At 35.0% G+C, this 25715-nt stretch overlaps 2 protein-coding genes across 4 annotated transcripts; both read right to left on the bottom strand.

The window, feature by feature from the left end:
• Positions 1–3998: 3998 nt before the first annotated feature.
• Positions 3999–13967, bottom strand: LOC131651563 (uncharacterized). Its single transcript, XM_058921220.1, has 13 exons — positions 13838–13967; positions 10757–11243; positions 10499–10654; positions 10062–10208; positions 9783–9985; positions 9560–9649; positions 9007–9448; positions 8000–8889; positions 6688–7890; positions 5961–6179; positions 5015–5872; positions 4312–4892; positions 3999–4203 (listed from the first exon to the last, which is right to left on the bottom strand). Exons 1-12 carry the CDS (start codon positions 13857–13859, stop codon positions 4315–4317), a joined length of 5295 nt encoding a protein of 1764 aa, XP_058777203.1. The 5' UTR covers positions 13860–13967; the 3' UTR covers positions 3999–4203; positions 4312–4314.
• Positions 13968–15105: 1138 nt separating this feature from the next.
• LOC131651564 (uncharacterized) lies at positions 15106–18746 on the bottom strand. 3 transcript variants are annotated; one of them, XM_058921221.1, is made up of 11 exons: positions 18567–18746; positions 18148–18293; positions 17784–18051; positions 17451–17669; positions 17105–17195; positions 16878–17016; positions 16664–16779; positions 16458–16578; positions 16197–16367; positions 16055–16111; positions 15106–15661 (listed from the first exon to the last, which is right to left on the bottom strand). In XM_058921221.1, exons 3-11 carry the CDS (start codon positions 17881–17883, stop codon positions 15458–15460), a joined length of 1218 nt encoding a protein of 405 aa, XP_058777204.1. In that variant the 5' UTR covers positions 17884–18051; positions 18148–18293; positions 18567–18746; the 3' UTR covers positions 15106–15457. The 3 variants fall into 3 exon arrangements, with proteins under 3 accessions (XP_058777204.1, XP_058777205.1, XP_058777206.1); XM_058921222.1 differs by having other exon boundaries at positions 17784–18293; XM_058921223.1 differs by having other exon boundaries at positions 15522–16111; positions 18567–18744.
• Positions 18747–25715: the final 6969 nt, after the last annotated feature.

Below are 25715 nucleotides of genomic sequence, written 5' to 3'. Positions count from 1 at the left end.
TTTTTCCCATACATAGGTGAAAAGATTTTTTATTCTGTTTTCTCAATTTGACAAAAGACAGAGTATGTAATTCTCCATTATCACGAATTCGAAAGGTATCACGAATTCGAACGGAATATTTAGGACATGCGCAATTAAAGATTTTTGTCATCTTTTTGGTATTTCTTCTCTTTTCTATTTATTCATTATAACCACTCTTTCATACACACTGAAAAATGTCAAACACTCACCTACATTATTATACTACATTTGACGTGTAAGTCGCATTATTAAACTACAGTCACCAATCACAAATAAATGCATGTGATTTTGAAACATATATGAGTTAATGCAAATAAAATTTTTTCGCAATGTATAATCAATTACTTCAGGCAATTTATGTATTGCTTCTATCATTGATTGGCCACAGAGATTTTTGATATGTTTAGTCATGCTTTTATAAGAAGTCGGTATCTATTAAAAAAGCAGGGAGATGATAGAGATTCTATATTTATGCTCAAGGAACAGAATCACATAGGAACCAAACCATCAATATTTTATGATTCATTTTATGCTGACTGAGTTCTATGTTAAGATCTCTTGATGTGTGTTTAAGAGATAATAGGTAATTTAATTTGTTCTTACGTATTATATAGTTTCTGTCATGAGTTAGTTTTCTACATTAAGAAAAGTTGTTTGTCTGTGTAAATGAGGGGAAAGCAACATGAATGAGTAAGAAACTATGAAATTGGAAAAATGATTGATAGACATATGGTTTACCAGAGACACGATAGAAGAAGGTATTTGCTAGTAGTTGTCCATGTCTGCACAGTGCATGCCTTTAGGTGATGTGAAGTTGTTTACAAATTGAAAAATGATTAAAATGGCTCCAGTTATCACTAAGTGTTTGAAAAAATTGTTATGAAAATTGGTCACTATTGTGGGGCCACGACAACGTGCATTGTATAGATTAATGTTGGCAGTTTTAGCTTCTAGCAGTTAACATTTACTTTTTTTTTCAATTAATCTATAAATGATCATTGATAACATATTTTCTTCATTTCCTGAATTTATTTATATATTTATTTTTAAAGCTTGTTGAATACGTGTTTTAAAGTAGGAAAGAATTTTGCACTTCATTAATATGGTAACCGTCATATGAAGAAGTGAGAGGGGAATTTTTTTTTTTTTACAAATAATAAAATAGAAGTTACAGGTAGTTACGGTTTTAACGTGGTAATTAGTTTTTTAGTAATTAAAATTGACGGTATTTATGGCTCAAAATAAGAGAAGTTGAGGGTAAATTTGGAATGAAAATAGGCCAGCCCAAATCCCTCTATCCTCTTTTTTTTTTTTAAATCAAGAAATATATTGAAACTTCAAAGAGTCTGAGATACAAACCAAAAGAAAAGTCGACCAAGAAAATTACAAACCGATTGAATTCTAACTTAAGTAAAACAATGGGTTATTGCTAAACTCATAGAAGTTATAATTGGAATGAGTAATTTTCCCTATGAACGACCATCTCCATACGAGCGTCTTACAATTCCAAACGATATCCCGCGAATTCCAAGTGCCGGTGTTGAATACTATATCGTTCCTTCGAAGCCAAAGGTTCCATAACGTAGCAATCCACACGATACCTTCTTTACCGGATTTAATTCTCATGTTACGACAATAGGAGCTCCATATCAAAAAGTTTTCTTTAAAATCCAATCCGGTATTAAAGGTTAAACCAACCCAATCCGCCATTTCCCTCCAAACAATACCCGCGCACGGACATGTGAGGAAAGAGTGAAAAAGAGATTCGAAGCAATTATCACAAAAAACACATTGAAGATTCGCGGTATTATGAAGAATACCTTTACGCCTAAGAGAATCCTTCGTGGGGACTTTGTTGATGAAGCACCTCCAAGCGAAAAACCTTACTTTCAAAGGAACTTCTACCTTCCAAATTTCTTTGTAAGCCAAGTCAAAACGATTACACGGACCGAAAGGAACTAAAGGACTGCAAAGCACGCGGTAGCAGGAAGCGACATTGTAAGTTCCTTCCGAATCCACTTTCCAAACAGCAAAATCCCTTCTGTTTTCCTCCAAAACAGTTGCGGACAGCTCCTCCTTCAAGGCCGTGAGCTGCTGAGCGCGGGCAGCATGGCCAGAAGAATACTGCAGCGCTGCCACTAGACTCGTGACCGTGCCGGTGTTTGTAACAGCACCTGCAATAAAACCAGAAGATGAATGCAGAACAGGAGTGTGTTTGCCATGCGTGGCAGCATCTAAAACAGGCCCTGAAGCGATGCCCAAAGCCGTGGCCGAGACCGGATCAGAATTGGAAATGTGGTCCAGCGATGCGGGAATGCCCAAGTCTCCCCAAGACCACACTCCGTCATTCCACCCACCCATTGCACCTATTGAGACATCTTGAAGCAAAGAACTATTGTAGAGATTTGCAAATCGATCCTTTAGAGGGCCACCTTCCAACCAATGTGATTTCCAAAAGGAAATAGAGTGTCCATTTCCAACCTGAAAAAGAAAATGTTATATATATATATATATATATATATATATATATATATATATATATATATATATATATATATATATATATATATATAAATAGAATTAAAAATTATTTTGAACCTAATCGGGAGAAGGGAGAAAGTTGCGTCTCTACACTAGTTGTATATGTTGTAAAATGACCGGAAAATGAAGAAAAAAAAAGGTGAAGACTCCTGTACCCTTTAGTTTTGTTGGGTATCGGTACTCTCATCCAATCAAACAAGGTTACTCATTGCCATGTCATCTTTAAAATTATTTTTATTTTAAAATAAATTATTTTTTTTAATTAATTTACACCGAAGGTACCCGTACCCTACTACTTATCATGGGTACCTAAGAATTTACAAAAAAAAAAATAAAAAATAGATACCAAAATATCACCCAAACGGCACTTGTTTATTTTCAATTTCGCTTCTGTGAATTATTCAATTATCGCGCCAAAACCATTAGTATTTAGCCCTAAATTTCAGCATGCAAAATATCCGGTAGAAAGAACAAGATTTGCCACCGACATATATCAGTCCCCTTTTTGTTCCCCCGAAAATCAATAAGAAGTTTTCTTAATCTTGTTTTTGGAATGAATGACTTGAGGTTTGCAGATTAAACAATTATGTCTCCCACTAATTAATTTATGTGGAATTTTTTATTTCTTCCGTTAAGTGAAATCGAGGGAATTGAGAAAGCTTGTTTTGCTTTTCTAATTTTTTTAGGGTTTTAATTATCTTGAGTTTTTTTACTGAAAGTCTGGCCTAGGGCAATCCCAACCTACTATGGAGCAGTGTAATAAAAATGCTATAGAATTTCTTAAAGAAATAAAGGGTAGATTAATTCAAGATAAGTTTCATGAGTTTCTGAAAGTCTTCATGGATTATATTGCAGAAAGGTCTGATCATGTGGTTCCCTTATTTTATTTCTTTGTTTATTTTGTGAGAGGGATTTAGATTGCTGATCCTTGTTTGGAGCATTTGTAGGATTGAAATTATTGATGTCATGGACAAAATGAAGGAAATATTAAAAGATCACAGAGATTTGATATTGAGACTAAACACCTTCATGCCAACTGGATATGAAATCAAACTTCCATTGGAAGATGAACAATCTCAACCAAAGAAGGGTGTTAAATTGGAAGATGCTACACGGTTTTTGATAAGATAAAGGTATGAGTGAGTCTTGTTGAGTTTCTAAGACTCTTCATAATGTAGAAAAAAACAAATTACTTTTAACGTGTGATTGTTTTTCTGCATGCAGGCTCAGTTTGAAGGAGACGACCATCATATTTACAAATCATTTATGAAGATATTAATTATGTACTATAAGAAAAATAAGTCTTTCACTATGGTCTGTCAAGAGGTATATTTGTAGAATTTAATTATATACAAACAACTAGTCAGAGACCCGTGCTGTCGCACGGGTGATTTTCTATTTATGTTGTGTACAACACAAAGAAATCAACGGACAAAATGATATATCATTAGTATTGTTAAATGTCATACAAATGAAGGAGTTTTAATGTATGAATCAAAATATTTGTTTTAAAATAAGCAGTAGTATACAAAACGTGTTACAAAAGGTTACACTGAAACCAAAAGCAAGAATTCTCCAAAAGGTTTGCAAAGGAGTTATAATGTATCGCACACGTTCCTCATGGAAGTGAATGAAATCATCCTGAAATAGAAAAAACCATAAAAAAAATTATATTCTATACATTTGTAAATTCAAAGTGGTCAGATATTATTGTTAATGACATGATAAGATTTAAGGGTCAATTCACACCTTTCAAATGTTATGGAAGACTTCCTTGAATACAACATTGGTGGTAGAGATCATAGGTTCCTTGTCTTTGTCATGAATAAGAATCCTTAATCCCTTTTTGGATTTGACTCTTGAAATAGCCACATATAATTGCCCATGGCTAAAAACCTCTTTTGGCAAATATAATCCAACATTGTCAAGTGATTGACCTTGAGACTTGTTAATAGTCATGGCAAAGGAAACAATAATTGGAAATTGGCGTCTCACCAATTTAAATGGCCATGGGGACTGCGATGGGGACAAAGACATTCTAGGAATATAAAAGAGGTTACCAATATTTTTTCCAGAAATGATCTTAGCTTCTATGACATGAGCAGCAAGCCTGGTTACAGTAAGCCTTGTACCATTGCACAATCCTTCAGACTGATCTAGGTTGCGCATCAACATAATAGTAGCCCCAACCTTCAACTTGATTGAATGGTTAGGCAATCCTGAAGTTTTAAGAGCATTTAGGAACTCGGGTGTCACGTGCTCATACGCATCAAAGGTAGTTGCATCAGATTTATCAATAGAATCACTACTAAAGTATTCTTTCTCTTCTCCTACAACAATTAAAAAATACGTATATTTAGTTAATAATGTCTGGAAAGAATAGTTCAAGTTGTCTTATTAGAAGGTATATAATATTGACATGCATAAATTGTACTAAGTGCAATTTTAATACCTGGAAGAAGGTTTGTGATATATTGATTTATATCGTCAACAACTTCAATTGTTGAAGCCAATATTGCACGACTTTGCAGATAGTTGGAATCAAGATAATTATGAATGAGATCAGGGTACGTATCTTCAACAATTGCCTTAATTGGATCAGAAAAGTTAGAAATTAAGAACTCATCTGGAATACAAATATCAGCATAACCATCATTTGGCTCACACATGGTCCCATCTCCAATATTTAAAATCCACTCAGAAAAGCTCCTTATGTCATCAGCTGTAGAATCAGGTGGACCAGTTTGCAAGCGCATGTTCTTCGTAAGCCTCAAAACTCTACAATGATCCCAAATATAAGAAGCATTGATTGTGGCATGGATAATATCAGATCTTGTACCTCTTGGTATAACAGGGAGAATTTGTCTGAAGTCACCACCAAAGACAACAACCTTACCTCCAAACACTATTTCAGATGGCTTTGTGGGTCCACTCATAATATCCTTTAAAGATTTGTCCAGAGCTTCAAAGCAAAACTTGTTAGCCATAGGAGCCTCATCCCATATGATTAGATCTGTCATCTTGAGAAGCTCAGCAAGATCATCCTTTTTTTCAATGTTGCAAATAGAAGTCTCTAATGTAGGGACAGGAATCTTAAACCTAGAATGAGCTGTTCTTCCACCTGGTAACAACAAACTTGCAATTCCACTTGAAGCAACGGGCAAGACAATTTTTTTTGACCTAACTGCTGCTGATAAGGTGTTCCACATAAAGGTCTTACCAGTCCCACCGTATCCATATAAAAAAAATACGCCGCCCTGTTGCTTTTCTACAGCATTCATGATTTCCTCAAAAATGCTTCTTTGCTCATCTGTGTATAAAAGGGTAACCCAATAGATTGTTAAACAAAAGTACCAACTCAAATATTATCTGACGTTGCAACAATAGAGGGATATTACCTGTAAGAGAAGAGTACAAATTCTCATAAATTTGTTGTTGAGCAACAACATCATATTGGCGTTCTTCATAGAGTAGCCTATTTCCTGTAAAGGAGACGACATAATCTTTTGGATATGGCATTGTCTTGAAATCTTTCAGGCTTCGATTATTATTTTGTAAGAGTGTCTCAATTGCCATTAGAGTCCGGTCTTTTAACTCGGCATCGCTCATTGTAAGACCTATGTTATTAAAGTGAAAAAATAATGAAAAAATGTAAGCATTTATCAGAGCATTAAGAATAAATGAATGTAAGCATGCATAATAAAAAGGTAAAAATGTAACAGCATGCATAATAAAAAGGTAAAAATGAAGTTTGGATGTGTTTCTAAATTTATTAATAACTAATGTTATTTCAATAAGTATCCAAAACAGAAGTTGGCTGCATAACATTAACCGCACACTATTTATAACAGTGGATAACATTTTGAAAATTCCTCATTCAAAACTTTTAAAATGATTTTGTCAATAGAATGTGAACCTAAAGTGTCGTTTCAGGACCGAAGTGAAGTTACTGTAACAGATCCAAAGTGGCATCTTTGTAACAGACCCAGAGTTGATATTTCTTATATCTATGCTAACATGTCATGGGGGAATTATGTAACAGACCAAAGTTAAAAAAGTTGGGAATATTCCATGTGGTATGCAGCACGGATGAGAACACCAAATATAACAATTAAGATAAAATACCTTGATCTCTCGCCAATAACCGTTGATCATAAAGAATGCCATCCGATAAATACATCCAAGTCTTCCTCCAGACATGTTCGGGTCTATTCATGGATGAAGATAACAACATAGTCACAAACAACTTGCGTAAAAATGGACCGGAACCCCATAGATGCGCCTCTTTGATTGCCTCGATAAATTCTCGATCATCTTGTAGAAACCCCATTGCAAAGCATGCATCACGAAAAGTTTTAAGTTGTTTACCATCTACTTTCTTGATGTCTTGGTAGCACAAAGGACCTTTTTTTACAGTGAGCATCATCCTTAAATAAAACAATTCACCAGTGCTTTGAGGAACCCAAATGAGTCGACCAATTGTATACCCTCGTTTCCTTGGTTTCCAACTACGACTTCTTTTATGATAAACAAATTTAGAAACAAAGTCACCATAAGTTAGTGATCTTGCTTCCTCGTAAGTTTTGTTTGCCTCGAACCATGATGTAAACATAGACTCGGTTACACTTGGTTTTAGTAAAACATCACCAACTTGCTCGTAGTCTTTGTAGTACACGGAGTTTTCACCTTCCATATGAAAAAACAATCTCTCCACGGCTGGCTTCCTGCCATGTATGGAATAAGAGAAGATCCTCCAACATGCTTCACTTGGGGAGATGTATCTGCAATCCAAATATTGCTTGATCTCGTCAACGTTGTTCTTGTCCTGACCTTGTATGATTGCAGAAATTCGATCCGAACCTTTGTTTATATATTTGAAAAGGTATTTTATAGAAGTACTTTGGTTGCACCATTCCATGTTGATGTGGGCTTGGTATTTCAACAACAAACTTGGATTGTGAGGAACTACATGACCACTATGAAAAATGATGCCATTTTTTTCAATTGTGTGACCGTTGTTTCTTCTCCTATAAACCGGATAGCCTTCTTGGTCCACTATAGTGGTGGACTGAAACTTCTTTGGGTAAAACTTGGTGCATTTGTTATCTTTCATGCAAGATGACTTGACATTTGCCAAACCACAAGGACCATGGACCATGTGAGCTTTGACCAAATTGTACAACCGAGGGTGTGTTTCCGGATCGGGCACTTCAGCACTTATGATCTTGTCAATGTCTTCGGGTCCTGGATATTTGTTTGAAGGATGCAAAAAGATCAATATATGGGCATGAGGCAATCCTCTCTTTTGGAACTCAATGGTGTACATATCTAGCATTGGAAGAGCAAAACAGAATTAGGAACAATGTTAGTTATAGTACTACAAAAATAGAGAACAGAGGAATAAATAACTCATAAGCAAGCACTTTGCCAAGAACACCTTTTTTGGTTAGATCCGAAAGCAATTGGTCAAACTTGATTTTGAAAATTCTTGAAATGACATCGGGTCGATCTTGAGGTTTTAGGTGTAGAGGTCCAAGCACTCTTTGAATCTCAGGCCAATTTGGGTTACAGGTAAAAGTAATAAACAAATCAGGAAACCCAACTTTACTGCATATAGCCATCCCATCATAGTATAATTGATCCATAAACCTACGACCACCGACAAAGGACGAAGGCAAAACAACTCGCTTACCTATGCTTACACCTGGAAGCTGACTCTGATCGCCCTCTTTCTCTAAAGAGTTGTACTTGGAAACCCGAAGCTTAGGTTGGTTTTTGCGTAGCCATTCTAGTTTCTCGGACTCCAACATTGTGTAACCATCGACCAGGAATTGCTGGAACAACCTTCTAGAAGATAACAGAGTCTTAGCTTCGGTTAATCTCGTTTGAATGCGAAATGCAAGCCATTCGCGTATTGTGAGCCTATTTCTTATGCTATTTTCTTTGAAAGGCAAGTCTCTATGTGCTACATCAGGTCTATAACCATCCTCACCATAAGGAAAAATCAAAGGATACTGGTAAGCCATATAAGCCGCATGCAGTTCGTTGATTCTTTGAAGTCGTCCTCCCTTTGTTTGCATTATGATATCCCTCATTTCAGCTGTGTCAATATCACCGACAACCAAGGCCGCAACCTCAGAGACAGTAGGTTGATTATACACTCTTCCATCAGTGGACCTGTTAGAAATGAGTCGCAGCTTCATGTTTGGAGTTTCCCCATTATTTAACCATTGCTTTGCCATTTGAAAACTCTTAGCATGAGGATTGAATTCATACAGCATATTGGATAAGTCATTTATAACCACTGGATCAAAGTGTTCTTTGTTCCTTCAAATGAGAAAACATTAATATTAATATTAGTTATTTGCACATGATTAGATATCACAAAAAAAGGAGATGAGAGCATACTAATAACAGTCACAATAGTATGTAAGAGGCAATAACCTTAGTCCATGCATTCGGTTTTCAACTTCATTCTCCGTGTCATAAATATATAATTGAGCAAACTTTGGTTTTTGACCTTGAGCAGGCAACAGACTTCCGATTTGATGACAGGTTTGACCTTGTATCCTTAGTGTTGGAGGCCCACGTCCATCGTTAAATCGATTGTCCAACTTTGCTCCAGGTGAAGTAAATGCAAACATCATGTTGTAAACACGGATGTGTTGTTGAAATTTCCGGCTAGCAACGTTCTCGTGATCAAACAATAGCTTTGCAAGTATTTCTAGAGGCTGTCTAAGCATTGGCAGTTCAACTTTCCCGTTCCCACAACAAAGCATAAACTTCGGGTTAGCATAATGGGAACTCTTGTGCATCCTCTCTTGATACCACATCATTGCTTTACAATAACGACATTCGATAAGAGGGGAACCGATATCGTAATATTCTACATAAGAAACAAAATAATCAATCATTGATTAGAAAATAATAATGCAGCCTAGTGGAACCGATATCGTAAAATATGTTGTCATTGCCAAATATATCAAAAACTGCATACCCTCGGAATTTCCGGTTGCATTCGCATGAATTGTAAATGGTGCTCCATCTCTTTCTAAGTCTGAACAGAACTCATCTTCGGATTCATATGCTGTTATGGTAATTCACAGTAAATGTACACGAATTAGAATGAGGTCATCGCACGGTTGGCTTCTCAACAGAAAGTGTGACAAAAAATTAAACCATGTATTGTTATTATTGCTGGAAGAAAGTATTATACTTACTTGCAAAGGGGTCATAGTCGCTATCATCGTCGGAGTCGCTCTCAAAATCCATATTGACCGTAGGTGTAAATATAGGACATGTTGGTTCTGTTCTCTGCTTTGGAATATATGTGGACTGTGATACCGGCGGTGCTTCGTGCAAAACATGTTGGTTCATGTCCTCTTGTGTTTGCAGACCAGTGGAAATTGGTGTACTGCGAACGCTGTTGAACAATGGCCTTCATAATGAGTATTCTATAATTATAAGTGAATTAAAACATAATGTACCGCAGTGGTTACCTTGAAGCCGGTGAGTCTGTTGGTATAGACTGGCTGTCCCGAATTGAACTTTGGTTAGGGACATGGTTATTCAAATTAAAAGCTAGGTTTTGATCTGTTTGTGTTTTCCTAGGCCTGCCCCGACCTGGTTTTTGGATCGTTGGACATCTGCACAATGCAAGTTATCATATTCCAAATTCATCACCATTAACCATTGATAAAGAATATGTAAGGTTTACATATAAAATGAAACTACAAAATAAAAGTTGAATTATGTCAATAGACATGCTGTCTATTTCAGCTTCATGTATGGTTTCTCTTGGAATTAGAGGTTGTATTCCATATTCATGCTGTCAATAGACTTTCGTAGTGTGCAGTTTAGTATGGAGACTTATAAAGATCAAAAATCCATTTCTAACAGGCTGCCCATACAGTGTTTAGAAACAGAATAAAAGTACCTAGCTTGTGAGTATGCACCGTGCGTCTTACTCGGTGTGGCGGTACCTTCAGCACCAGTCAGTATAGGAAACTTGCTGCACAAGTTCAACGCCATATTTGGAACTCCAAATTGTTTTTTAGGCCTGCCCCTGCTTGTTGTGGATATCGGTGCACCACTGATGACATTAAGTATCATTAAGATGTTATAATTAGATTCTATAGAAAAAATTTGAACATTGGTTGATGTATGGATAAGAATGTAAAGTCATTAAACTTACATTTTTGTATTTGATGAACTTCCAGCTTCAATGACCGTGTTTTCATAAAGTGGAAATGATTGTTGCTTAGATTGCAATGATGAAGGTGGGTACGTTTCTCTTTCCCCAACGGTTGAAGTAGTAGCAAACTTTGACAATAGATTTTTTCCTAGATTGCCAATTTGATAGGTTCTCAAATTACTTTTAAAACTGTGTCTTGGTATGCTAGGTTCTGAACCGGCAACACATGCGCTTAGTTGAATAGCCGGTACATTGAATTGTGCTCTTGTATCAATATTTTGAGATGACGGAGTCAGCTCGGACAAAGGTTGTCTCGGCGTGATGTGGCATGGAGTATTGTACATTGTATCCACACCAAGCAGGTCCTGGTGATTAATTTTGTGACGTTTGTACCGGTTTTCTTTCATAATCAAAGACCTTCTTGCTCTTGCCTTTTTTCCGGACACAATTTTCTCATCCGAGTTCATATTTGGCAAAAATAACTCATCTACAATAGTCAATGACAGTATAAGTTGTAATATAATAACCATCATGGTGTCAAAATAGTATTTTATAACAAAGATATTTTGGTGCACCAACATATTAACTTTAAACCTAAAAATGTTTCTGTAATATTGGACAGAAGTAAAAATAATACTGAATGTTTATGTAATGACAAAAGTTCAATTAATACTTCAACCTATAAAATCTCTATGCCTTTAATGAGGTGGTTGTTTCATCATAAATGGGTTGGGTTCGTTCATAAATGAGTTCAACAAATGAATCCTATAAGACAGGCATATTCCATCAAACTATGAGTAACTTTCAAATGCATAGAGTGAGTAAGTTTAACATTCTAAACTTATGGTCTCAGCAGCACTAAGGTGAGTTACAAACTAATAGGTTCTTACATTTTCTCAGGATGCAGAAATTAATAGTTATTAGAACAACATTTTCAACATTCATAATCCACAAAATACATAATTTTATTCCACTATTATCTTCCATGCCTCCCTAAATTTCTCTATTATTTTCTCAGAGACAACACAGTGCAAATGGATTGCAATCCATATTCTAATGTTTTAGACAACTAAGGGCATTCTAAATATTCCTTGTGGTTTGACAAGAGGAGGTCTAATAGTCAAAATATTTTCTCCAAATTTCTGAGGCATTTGTTTTAAGACTTATGAGAAGAAAATTAAACTTGAACAAATATAAGCAATGAAGATGCTCACCTGCTGCATTAAAATTAGAAGGCAACATAATGGTGGTTCCTAGTTATTTCTCATTTCAAACCAGTCAGTACACAACAATTGTAAATATTGTTCCAGGTATGCACATCATACTTGAGTCTTTTTTATTTTTATAAAAATAAATTATAGTTTTTGATTTAGAGCCAAAATTTGCATGAGATTTAGGGAGGGGCCTCAATTAGGGGTGATCAAAACCAAACCAACCCAATAGAAAACCGCAAACCAAACCAAACCAAACCGAAACCGCAAAAAACCGCATTTGGTTCGGATTAGTTTGGGTCAGTTTTTACAAAACCGCACGGTTCGGTTTGGTTTGCGGTTTGTATTTTGTAAACCAAACCAAACCGAATCAAACCGCACTATGTTACAACCTAAATTTTACTAACCCACATCCAACCCAAACTTAAACTTATTATACATTAGCATTATGATTACGAACAATTTTCTCATCCTTACACATATAATTTCAGTCCCGATCTTCTAAAATCTCTAATAACATTATCGCACATTCTTTGCCACATACATCTTCCCTTTTCTTCTATAATCTCTACTCTCTTATATTCTTTCTTTTACACCTTCTCATTTTTATGTAAATGTTCCGTATTTCAGTTTCGTTTTTATCGCATATCTTCTTCTCTAATCTCTCAACACTTTTTTTCTTTTTCACTTTCACTAATCTTTCGTCTCTTCTATTTTTTTGTTTCGTTATAATAATTTTTATATTGCTTTATGCTATTATTTTATGTTTAATATTCCACTTTTGTCTAATTTAATTTTTACATATTAAATGGAAAATTGTTGTCAAAATATGATGAGTTTTGTTGTTATTTGATAGTGTATGAATGTATAAATACAAAATTATGTTATCATCTATATGTGTATGTATGGCTCAATAAAATATTTGTAAAAAACCGAACCAACCGAACCGAACCAAACCGCATTAGTTTGGTTTGGTTTGGTTCGGATTTTTTTTAAAAGCCAACCGAACCAAACCAAACCGCACTATTTTTTCTCTTGCGGTTCGGATGATTTTTTTCGTCAAAACCGCCCAAACCGCACCGCGAGCACCCCTAGCCTCAATATGTTTCATATCCATTTTATTTTGTTTAATATTACGTAGCAGGGGCCAAGTTTAACTTATTTTGTTAACCAACCTTTTTATTTTGTTTAATATGACTTACCACAACTAATTTTTACTTATGTTGTTAACCAAGCTTTTTAAATATGTTTAATATTACTTAGCACAACTAAGTTTGACTTATGTTATTAACCAACCTTTTGATTTTGTTTAATACTACCTCTGGTCCTTAATATAAGAAAAAATTTACTTTTTAGGTTCATTGAAGAATTAATGTATCTGGACTATATATAGTCAAGATACATTAATTCTTCAATGAACCTAAAAAGTAGATTTCTTCTTATATTAAGGACCGGAGGGAGTATTACGTAGCAGGGGCCAAGTTATGCATTCCATGCTATCACTAAATATTAATGTTATCTAATTATTAAGCTAGAACAAAATTATGTAAATGAGACTTACAAAATCTAGTTACTTTGCCGAACTAAAAAGAGAATACTTGGAGAGCAATGGATTTAACTCAACGAAGATAACATGCTTAGACTTAGCATGCTAGGCTGACATTAGATGTAGGTCAATTAATATTGTGCAGGACCAGTTGTTCAAGGGACTGCTATCATGAAAAATTGTTCAAGGGACTGCTATCATGAATAAAGTTATCCATGATATAAGACAAATCCTATATAACATTAACTTGTTCATGGAAAAGCAAATGTGATGTTTGGAAAAAATGGAAATAAAGTTGGCAAAGTGTGTACTATGAAATCTGACCGTGGGAAAAGCCTGCTTGCATTTAAGGTTGAAGTGACACTCTACTCAAGAATTTCCACAAACTATGGACCTTGAAGCTGCTACTTGCTGATCTGTGGCAGGCAAGGAAACTTTTGGAGCATATTGGCAGTTCCCAACGCACGGTACAGTCATGCTATACTCCTAAAATCTGGCCATTGTACAAATAATCACATATAATCTTGCAAAGCTGGATAAAAGAGATGTACAGTGTGTAAAACAATACCTTATAAACCGAGTGTTCAATGCTGGATAATACATGGTACAACAATACCTTATAAACCGAGTGTTCAGACGGGTTGGATAAATGTGTGTTGAATAAATAGAATACATTGGGAATCTACTATAAATATACAAATATATTAATATGTGTTCAGCCAAGATAGGTTGAATTAACATGTTATAAAATGTTTTCTAAATTATGGCTTAAGTGGAACTAAGGTTGGTAATTTATATACTTGTCCACTTTTCTTTGTTACTACAATTACACCATCATCATCATTAAAAAAAAAGAACCATATATGAAACTTGCACTATTACTATCTCCCATTTCCACGTTACTTTTTTTCTCATGCTTCACTTCAGCTACAACTTCACCTCACAACACTTTCATCCATTGCCTAGTAAACCATTCACAACCCTCACACCCTATAACTTCATCCATCTTCACACCAACCAACTCCTTATTCTCTTCAGTCTTACAAGCCTACATAAGAAACCTTCGTTTCAACACCTCAACCACAAATGTGTGTTGAATAAATATAATACATTGGGAATCTACTATAAATATACAAATATATTAATATGTGTTCAGCCAAGATAGGTTGAATTAACATGTTATAAAATGTTTTTTAAATTATGGCTTAAGTGGAACTAAGGTTGGTAATTAATGTATTCAATGAGGCTGGGATAACGTGTAAGGATAGTCCAGAACTGCGATTGGCACAGAAGCAGGGAGATAATATGGCTAGGAATAGATAACATACTGAAGAGGTTGCTAAAAAGCTGGTAAAGTTGAAAGGTGGTATTTGGAAATTTAAAATTTGTAGCCTAATCCCACTGTTGTGTGCGTCCTAAAACTCATAAGGATTAACTATGGTCAATTGGCACTGTCTATGGAATAGTTAAGGTGAAACAGTTCTAAGAATATCCATGTAAGGAGTTATCAAGGTACAACAGTTCTAAGTATATCCATGTATGGAGTTAGTAAGGTACAACAGTTCTAAGAATATCCATGTATGGAGTTATTTAGGTACAACAGTTCTAAGAGTATTTGTTCATATCATGGCCAGTCTATTTGCTTTTTTTATGAAGTTATTTCGATTGCCTATCAGTGGAGTATTAAGAATAATATCAACATATATAAATAAAATGCCTTGAGAATAAAAATTAAAAATCCAGCATGAATACAACACAAAATAGCACTGCCGCGAGTTAGGAGTTAAAGTACAGTGCATCATGGCATAGAACACTCGTAGTGAGAGTGGGCAACAAAATAAATACTAAATAGTTGGATTAAATCCTTACAACTGATTATATGCTACAAACAGCATCAAAAAATGAGACAAAGAGCCGAGAACACCCCACCAAATTACTCCTTCTTCAAATGCTTAATTTTCTTTCCAGGCTTGGATTTTGTGGCCGATTGCTTAGGAGTGAGCTCTTCAGCCAGTATGAGATCATTAACCGAGGTTGACATAGCAATCCTCTTGGCAGGAGTGGTGTTCGAGCTTGCTTTTGGACTTGAAGTATGGTTAGCAGCCGAGGCAGCTCTAGCGCATAGTGATTGTTCAGATGTTTCTGTGTCTTGCATATGCGATATACAAAGGAGTTTCAGTGTGGAAACAACATTTGTAGCTATGCGCAGTCCTTCTATAAAAGCTAACACAGAATTCTGAAAGATGTGTTTAACTTCATATTCATTATAATATTGTGGATTTAACTCAACAAAAGGATTGTATTGATTGAAATATGGTAGATGAAAAAACAATGAAGTTAACCTCATAGCATTCCAGAATTGAATCACAGAATATTATAGATGATGAATTTTTTTAGACTGCTAAGCAAAACAAAATTTATGGCCAGTGTAAATCATATATGAGATATTGGAGATATTGTGGAGCAGGGGTGGAACATGATTTGCATGACTATGCTACTATTGTAGAGCAGAGGATTCACAGTCAAACATGAGTAACTTACTTGGCTTGTATTAGGAGCAGTGGTGGAATTTGCTAGAACAGGAGGATTGGGTGGATTCTGAAAAATGGGCACAATTATGATTATTGTTTGCAGAATTAAAGGTAAAGGTTTTAAGCAAATTGCATGACACGGATATATGTACCTGATTTGTGGTGAGGTAGTTGTGAAACTTGTTGTAAAGGTCTTCGTCGTTAAGTATTTTCACGACTGAGAATTGCTGGTATTGTGATTGATACTTGATACGAAAGGCGAGTTCTCTATTCAGCAGGACATCTAGTTGAGCAGGCCAAATTTTTGGGTTGTCCTCTCCAGCCTATTGATAACAACAACTAACACAGTTAATAATAGTTAAACAAATAGACTGGACGTAATTATGACTATTATGCGGCAATGTCAAACTCACCGTCTTCATAACTTCTCTTATTTCCTTAGCAGTCAGTTTAGTATAAGGAATACAGTCCTTATCCCAAAAAACGAAGATTCCCTTGTGTCCATCATACACTACCTCAACTTCAACTTTGAATCTAAAAGGAATAGTACAATCTAAAGTTAATGAAGGCATTACAGCAATAATTGACATGTATTGAAACGGCAAGAGAAACTTCTCACTTGGTAACAGGTTCCGGATTTGCATTCCCAGAGGATCCAGTGCATGACTCAAAATACCAACCGTTTTTGGAGGCTCTTAAGCCGACGGTAGTCCCAATCGTTGTTGCATAACAATCCTATTGCGTAAATAAGTATAAACTTCGTAGTTGCGTAAGAATGATCTATATAACATCAATAATGTAGAATGATACAAACATGGAAATAAAAGGCAGACCTTTCCCAAATCAGAGATTGCTTGGATACTCTTGACCTCACCCAAGCCTGTCCAGAAGTTGTTAACAGGTTGAATGGTAGAATCGCAGGTTAGTGATTGGGAAAGGGCAGGTATATTGGACAAAGCAGTTGCTCCAAAACTGAGAGAATAATATATTAGTCTTTAACATGCTGCAGTATCATAGACATGTATTTATTAAGATGCTTATTAGGTTCATATAACATTACCTAGCTTTGAATTCATTGACTTGTGGATGCTCCAGGTTTATGTAAAGCCTTGAGCCGTTCCATGCATTGGATAGACACGGGAAACCTGATACTGCAATAACATGTGATGGTTTGATAGTTAGATTATAAGACAATCACTAAAAAGTGGACGATAATAAATAAACAACCCATGAAATTTCAGTATCCTTAAAAGCAAACTGCCATAACATGTGATGGTTTGATAGTTAGATTATAACACAATCATTAGAATCATACAATAATAAATAAACAATCCATGTAAATTTCAATAACCTTAAAAGCAGTTATAATTAAACGACAATCACACAAATTGAAATGGTAATGAGACCTGAATTTGGCTTGCACCAGGCATGTGTCAGTATGATGATAGTAGGCCCTGAAATGTTGTTCGGGGTAGTGTAGTTCATGAATTGCTTGCCGTAATCATCCCATAACACCAGCTCAATGCTATTTCCTTCGACATCACGTAAAGTGACGTTGACGCAAGATTTTCTTCCACCACCTCCCTGTTGGGTCTTAACAACATCTTGCAACACTCCAATGACATCTGCAAATTTGAATGACGGAAAAGAATGACATAACTAAAGTAAAAACGTAATGGCAAACAAAAAGGCATAAAAATGAGGAAATAGTATAAAGAACATATATAGTGATATCTTACCATATAGCAAATCATGTTTGAAGTCCCCTTTGAGAAAGTTTGCAATCGGGTGAAAACAGAATTTGTGAGTAGGTATTTCAGGTATGGCGACATTCGTCATCGTAGTTCCTCCGTTGAAGACGAGCTTGAGTGTGTTAGAGAAAACTTTCAAAGCGGCGTCGTTGTCAACAGGTTCTCCATTATAAAGAAAAAAAGTGTCATGCTCCTTGACCTGTTGAACCCAGTCGTTGAAGTCTCTGTTCCTGGTGGTGACATGAATCTTATCACCCTGTTAAAAGGATGAACAAATCGCTTTATTAGATTCACACAAATCAGTCGGCAAGAAGTAAAGAAACCCACAAACAACATTAACAAAAGGATATACCTCTCCATCTTAAATGACCATTTCAATGTGCTGATAACCATTTTTTTCAGTAACAATCCACAAATCAACAACCCTAATAGCCATTTTCCATATCTGGTTTCCCTTGACCAGATCTTTCATGAGGATTGGAGCTCTTGACATGGTTCCTGAGTTAAATGGAAAGTGTGGCTTATCAGAAGAAAAAAAAACATAAAAATCACAACTGTGAGTCAGAAAACCGGTTTGAAAGTAGAAAGTAACATGACACACATTCAAGAAAATTTCCAGAAAAACCACAACTTGAAAACACCAAACAGGTTTGACATGAAGACGTTTCAAAACGACGAAATACACGGCAAAATGCGCTATATCCAGAAGAAGATGCTTAGCGGTTTAGGGTAAGAGGAAACACGACGAAAATAAGGGAGATATAATGTTACCTGAGTGTTTGAGAACGTTGGTGTTCGGAGAACGACGGTGCTTCTTGGTTCTGCAGAAGGTTGAGAAGGAAGAGTGAGAAAGCTGTGCTTAATAAGCGTGTAGAAGCGTGTATTTGGAAGGAGGGAAAAAGGAAAAGCGAAGTACAAAAAGTGTTGTTGAAAAGTACATTGAATTAGGATGTGTGGCCAATCAAAAGCGCCGGTTTGGCCAAATGTAATTTGCAATTTGTTATTTACAGAAACATCCTTTTGGTTGGGGCAGTTAATTTGAATAGAAGGGTTAAATGGTAACTTTGGTCAATTTATTAGTATTGGGTAGATAGTAGATTTATTTTTAACGTATATTTCTTTGATTTTATTTAATTTCATATAAGTCTATTTGTGTTGATGTTTGATTTGTCATAATTGAACTTCTACAGGCTACTACACTTTTGCAAGGTTATCCTGATCTCCTTGATGAATTTTATGACTTTCTTCCAAAATCTATTTCTTCTCATTATTTAGCTTCTCGGAATTTTGTGCATGGAGATATATAAGAGAGGTTCAATATTAAATATGCGGCAAATTTTTGTAGATGAAGTTGGGAGAATTTAATAAAATATAAGGAATGGATTTGATACGGAGATATTTCATACTTTATTGCAAAAATCTAATGTTATGAGTTTGTAAGGTTTGAAAACAATTCAATAAATTTTTTTGGTGATGATGAGGGCCAAAGGCCCTATATATTTGATTTAATTAAAGAGAAATTGCCTGAAGATTTTATTGCAACTACCATAATTAAATGAATTTATTTACCATATCATATGATCATTTTTATGTAGAAGATAGATGGGCATGGTTACGAGTATATGATAGCAACCTATGTTATTCTTTTGCTGTAACTTCCCTAAGTACAAAAACTCCCGGTTGATGTGATTATTATTTTGGACAATAAATCAAGCTGCTAAAACATATCTAATGCAAAGTAATTTAGGACATGATTACAACTAATTTTGAATTTAAGGAGAGATTTGTTCGAAGTACTAACCCACTAAAAGAAATATCTTTTTATTGTACCTTAGCCACACTTTCTCCTCTTTGAAGTTATCCAATGGCTTTTTATCGTACCTTTATCTTGGCTACTATTTCTCAAAATATGTTTCCACACACCAATACATGTATAAAGTGTTTCTTTTGGATATGTTAATATTAAAATTTCAAAACTTTATTTATTTCCTTAAACAATTGGTCATATCTATTCTCACGCTGAAGAGGTTGTGCTAAGAGAGGGAAGAGTTGTGGTCTTGATCTCAGGTGCTAGTTGTAAACCTTGTTCCTAATTCATATCAAATGACATTAGTTTCTTCCAGCCGTCTTTAGATTTAGAGTCTCTAAATCTAGAGTTCTTTTGTCCAATTGAGCTCAAACATTGTTGTTTCTCCATCTCTACAGGACTCCCAAATTTTTGTCGTTGTTCCTATTACTTCACCTTTTTGAGACCAGGTGCCAGACTCAGACTTAGTTCCTATAAATGATTAAGTGATATCAACTTTCTCCACTCCTCCTTTGGAAACATGTATTTCTAGACATTTTACTTCTATTGGTTTTTATTTGCAGGATATCATTCATATTATGCCAGAGGTGCTTTTTTCGCCCTCTATTTGCGTAGATTTTAGGTGACATTTGGTATGTTTTGGAAAACTTCAGTTCCATTTTTTTTCCTGATGAAAGGGTAGGAGTAGGTTAAGTCTCATTTGTTTTAGACCGATATCTATGGTTGGAGTCCTTCATAATTTGGTGGATGAAGTGTTAGTTGCCACACTTGGGATTGTAATGGAGAAGCCCATTTCTCCAAATCAATAAACATTCCATAGAGGAAGAATGTTAGCATATGAAGTCGACGTTGTAAATAAATTGATAGACTTGGCTTATTTTTAAGGCAAACTTTGAGAAAACATGATATTTAGACGGCTGGAGTTTTTGGATTATATGCTTGTCATGTCCGGGTATAGTGAAAAATGGAGATCCTGAATAAGAGTTTGTGTCTTTTTGGGAATCTTGCGGTGTTTCTTAATGGGTGTCAAACTCAAGAGAACATCATCTAAAGGGGTTTGAAGCAAGAGTATCCCCTAACTTCTTTCCTTTTTCTCCTTGTGTTTGAGAGGCTCTGTGGTTTAGTTTCTAGTGCTGTTGTGTTTGGTCTATACTCTAGGTGTAGGGTGGGCATGATTTGGTTTCCATTCACCTTCAATATGCCCATGATACACTCTTATTGGTCATCCATTTTACGGTCGTCCATTTTACTAAGAACTTGTGGATTATTAAGGAAAGCATATGGGGTTTTAGTTGGCTTCAAGTCATCGAGTTGGTTTTTTCAAGAGTAGTCTTGTTGAAGTTAATGTGGATCATACTTCTTTGCCTCTACGGGTGATTGTAGCGGGGAAAATCTAAGATCGAAGCCATTAGATTGACTCAACTCATTATTTCAGTGAAAGTTGCCACCGCGCTTTATTATTTCCAAAGGGAAAGGGAAAAGAACGAAGAAAACCCACAGTTTAAAACAAAAAAGAGATCTAAGGTACGGGTGTTGATTATACAAGGGGAAGGTTTTAAGCACCCCTCATATCTGTGGTACTCCATAGGAACCTTTTTGAAAATCTGTATTGTGTGTGAAAAAGAAACAATTTTTTAAAACACACCCGGCAAGACATTACGTCTTATGCCTACATACCTTCTCGGTGCAATGGAGAAGTCAGAACGAATGCAGTTCCTCTTAAAGGAAAAAACGTTTAAAAAAATGAATAAACACTTTATCGTTGTCGGAGAGAAATACTTAGACATTGATCTTGAGCATGAGAACAAATGGACTCTTTCCATTGCTAATGAGAGAAGGGCTCCAACTCGGATAAAAATCGACGAGTATTCCACTAGCTCTCTCACGCGGAAAAGATCTCATTATATCGATCAATTTCAAAATCGTGGGGTATCACCACTCACCACAACAATTACTCGTGTCTAAACTTTGAAGAAGGGCCACTAAGGGCAAAAGATACATTTTGAAGAAAGGTATAAAAAGGTTTTACAAATATAAGAAGATTTTTGACAAAGGGAGAAGATTTTGAAAATCTAAGAAGGGGAGGAGATGAAGAGGCTATCCTAGTGCGTAAAATAAAAGCTAAAGAAAGGAACGGTCTAACTAAAAAGAAGCCAACACTTAACATTAAGTTTCAAGGAAGATTTCTCATCCTTTGGAGTACCAACCCCAAACCGATGCATTACCACTTGGGGATCCAAATGAACTTATTGTCTTTAGCACCACTTTGCATTAAGCACATTAAAATTCTGACGAAAATTGGGCAGAGTAACGGCTTTTTTCGGGTAAAATCTTTATCTCAATGCCTTGGAATTAACCATCAAGGGAATTCGAGGAAATACCTGCACAGACAAACAAACAACAAACCCAATGCCAAACAGAATATTAGACAGAATAACCACAACGTAACAGATTCCAGAGGTACTACGTCCAACAAATCCAAGTTTCCAGAATGCTCGGGATAGTAACCAATAGTCCATAGAGCCTCAGGTGTTTTTTTTTATGATTTTGGTTATTTATTAGTGTTTTAGCACAAAAAGATAGAGTATAGTCCAAATGGACAAAGAGAAAATAGCGGAATATAAAATGTCCAAATGGACAAAGAGAAAATAACGGAATATAAAACGTTCAAATGGACAAAGAGAAAATGGCCGAAACATAAACATTATGAAATTATAAAATAAAGCATAATAAAGAACAATATAATAAAAGTGTGGAAACATAAACATGAGCATCTTAAATTGTTTGAGCTATCTTCAACAAATATTGACTTCACTAGATATAGGTAATCTATTTTGCCCATTGGTTGTTTTCCTAAGATGAACCATTCCCTGACCTATGAATAGAAGCCTGCCCCATTTCACTTATAAAAAACTAGAAAATGTAATATATCTCACATTCTTCTCTCTCAATCTTTCTCTAAGTTGTTTATCTCTCTCTCCCAGTCTCTCTCACATATATTTATCCATAGTGATTTGATAAGCTCTTGAGTTTGGTGAGGAAAGTATTATGTGAATAAGCATTATTGTAAATTTACCAAGATTTACTTTTCCTCTAGATTAATTATTATTTCTTACGGTACTACGGAAAAGGAAAACAACAACGGTTGGGAAAGATATTTAATCACGTAGACCCAGATGTTGTTATGTAGCGTGTGGTTGTATATATGATACTTACAATCATGGCCTAGTAACCGTTGTAACAAACTGGAAACTGCGCGCCCTATCACAACGGTCCTTACTAAGGACTTTTGTGATAAAATAAAGGTCCTAGGTTCGATTCCCAGCTATGCCATTTTGTTATTTATATTTTTCTAAAAAGCGCACGAGATATTATAATGGTTATGATATATAACCGCTGTTAAATTTTTTGCATAATTAAAAAAATACTATGCTGTTTTTATAATTTTTCCTATTTTTTTAACTTGTATTATTGTTCACCAAATCACAACAGAAAAAGCAACTCACGTTTGTGATAAAGTTATCATAATAATAATATTAATTTTATCATATTCATGATATCACGTAATCGTATCATATTCACTTGTATTAAAACAAACATATATCCTACAATTTATTATAACAAACAAACTACAATTTACACATTACATAACATCACACAATTGTATCTTGGTGTTTTAATTTCTTGTCTATAGGTGTCTTGTCTATTGGTGTCTTGACTCTAAAGACATGTAATTTCAAATAATTATACTTGTTAGTGAGAATACTTAGAAATTATAACATAAAGTTAATATATTATGAATAAAGAATAAATTACTTGTTAATTTTCCCATATGTATTCTTCACGATCGATTCGAATAACATGCACATCATCTCCATCAACTTCATCTAATGAGGTATCTACTTGTATTAAGTAAGAAGTTATGGATAGAATATCAAGACTCTCATATAGATTAAATAACATGCACATCATCTCCATCAACTTCATCTTATGAGGTAGGAACTTGTGTCAAGTAAGAAGGTGTGGATAGAATATCAAGACTCTCATCACTAAGAGGAATGTGTTTTCCTTGGAGAACGATTGACCATTTCCCCGATATGTCCGAAGGTTCGGTAACATAGAAAACTTGTTTTGCTTGAGAAGCCATGATGAATGGTTCGGTCATAAAAGACACCTTGCCAAGGTCGACGCGGGTGAATCCTAAGTCATCAGTGTGGGCATCATTACTATTAATTGGAACCCACTTGCATTTAAATAAAGTCATTTTTAAAATAACATAATCAATCTCCCAAATCTCATCAATTATACCATAGAACACGGTAGTTTCCAATACAAAATTCGTATCTTTCGAATTAGAGAAATTCACCGATTCAACCATAACCCCATTATTTTGCATTATACTACGATCATCTTTTGATTTGGTATAAACGGTATAATGACCAATGTCTTATGTAGTCCAAGTTATGTCAAAAAATATTTGGATCATACGACAATCATTTAAGTATCTCGGATGCACTATGATCATTAGATACGCTTTCATTAAACTAGTCTAGGAATACAATATTTTAGAGCGTTGAGGTTTGAACCCATGAAATCGTAATTGTATCACCAAGGTGAGCTTAACAACCATTGTTATATCTTAATAATTTTTAATTTAAAAAAAAGTTAGCGCCTGAGTTCAGAGATGTCACCATGGTATTTGGAAGAATCGTGATGACATGAGCATTATTACTTATGCAATTTATTGTAGTGAATGGCTTTAGACATAATCTCCACCTCCTCAGCAAAAAATTGTATTTAGGTCAGCCAAAAATCAATATTACCCACACTATCATGAGAGACTCAATATGGTAGTTAAGGTCCCCATACACCCGCATATTTCTACCTTTAAGAGTAGACTTAAGGGATCAAAGCTTACCCATAAGGGCACATACTTTCCAACCCTCAAAGGAAGAAGACAACTAGGAATTAAGAATTAGATCCGAAAACTCAGGATGGGACAACCAGTGGTTAATAAAATGCAAAAGTTTTGATCCCTAAAGTTGTTTATCATACTTTAATATAATAGGACACTGATCAGACACATCTCTTGAGAGAGCCCATTGAGCAGTAGCACCTCAATAATCCCACCATCCATCAAAGACTAAAATTGATTTGTTGTAATTGAACTTCTAAATGTTACTACACTTTTGCAAGGCCATCCTGACCTTCTTGATGATTTTATGACTTTCTTCATTAATCTATTTTGGCTTATTATGTTGCTCCAAGCTACTCGGAATTTTGTGCATGGTTATATAGGAGATATTAAATATTAAATATGAGCCAAATTTTTGTTGATGAAGTTTGGGGAGTTTAATAAAATATAAGGAATGGATTTGATATGAAGATAATTTGAATTTTATGGCAAAAATCTAAAGGCCTAAATTTATTAGAATATTAAAAAACAAAATTTGGTACCCACATAATTACAAACAGTGCTTGGATTGTTGTGCATTGAATTTTATGAGTTTCTAGGAATGACATTCTTTTTTAAGGAGGGATGTTGGCTGTGTAGGACATAGTTGAGAAGATAAAAGTTATGGTCAGGGTAATTATGATTCTATTTTGGCAGATGGAGAAGTTAGCCTAAATCTTTAATTAAATTGTTGATTTTGTTTTTTCTTAATTTACTGCTTTTGTTGTATCTTGCGCAGAGTAATCTCTTTAACTCTTTGCTTCAATCAAATTTCTCTTTGCTTATAAAAAAATTACTGATAGTGGATTCAACTTTTGTTCTTGCCATGATTCATAGGTCCCAAAAGAAGAACAACTAATTTTTAGTAAAATTGGGGTACTTTGCCCCCTAAAGTATATTTTAGAGTGGTTTTAGTTTTCAACCATTAGTCACCAACCGACCATCTTCAATCTCCTCTCTCTGACATGATCTTATATTATTCTTTCTTTCTTAAGTTGGATTCAAATTAATGCTATCTTTTGCTACACCCTTTAACAAAAAAAAAACAATTACAAGTTTGTAAGACACTAACAATAATGCATCGAACAAAGGAAAAATACTAGTATGTACCTCTTTTAAAGTATCAATGCAAACATGATCATGTGGATTAGTGTCATGA

Source organism: Vicia villosa, linkage group LG2 (genome assembly GCF_029867415.1).
Source record: "Vicia villosa cultivar HV-30 ecotype Madison, WI linkage group LG2, Vvil1.0, whole genome shotgun sequence".
Lineage (NCBI taxonomy): Eukaryota > Viridiplantae > Streptophyta > Magnoliopsida > Fabales > Fabaceae > Vicia > Vicia villosa.
Note: the sequence above shows the minus strand (reverse complement) of the source record. Positions and strands in the feature narration are given on the sequence as shown.

Coding starts and splice junctions, on each gene's coding strand:
- LOC131651563 (XM_058921220.1), bottom strand. CDS start 13,859: ATGCAAGCAGGCTTTTCCCACG. Junction 9,986..10,061: donor ACAGACTCACCGGCTTCAAG/GTAACCACTGCG, acceptor ATTGTTCAACAG/CGTTCGCAGTACACCAATTT. Junction 9,650..9,782: donor CGACTATGACCCCTTTGCAA/GTAAGTATAATA, acceptor TTACCATAACAG/CATATGAATCCGAAGATGAG.
- LOC131651564 (XM_058921222.1), bottom strand. CDS start 17,883: ATGACGAATGTCGCCATACCTGAAATACCTACTCACAAATTCTGTTTT. Junction 17,017..17,104: donor GTCAATGAATTCAAAGCTAG/GTAATGTTATAT, acceptor TTATTCTCTCAG/TTTTGGAGCAACTGCTTTGT. Junction 16,112..16,196: donor ACTACCTCACCACAAATCAG/GTACATATATCC, acceptor CCCATTTTTCAG/AATCCACCCAATCCTCCTGT.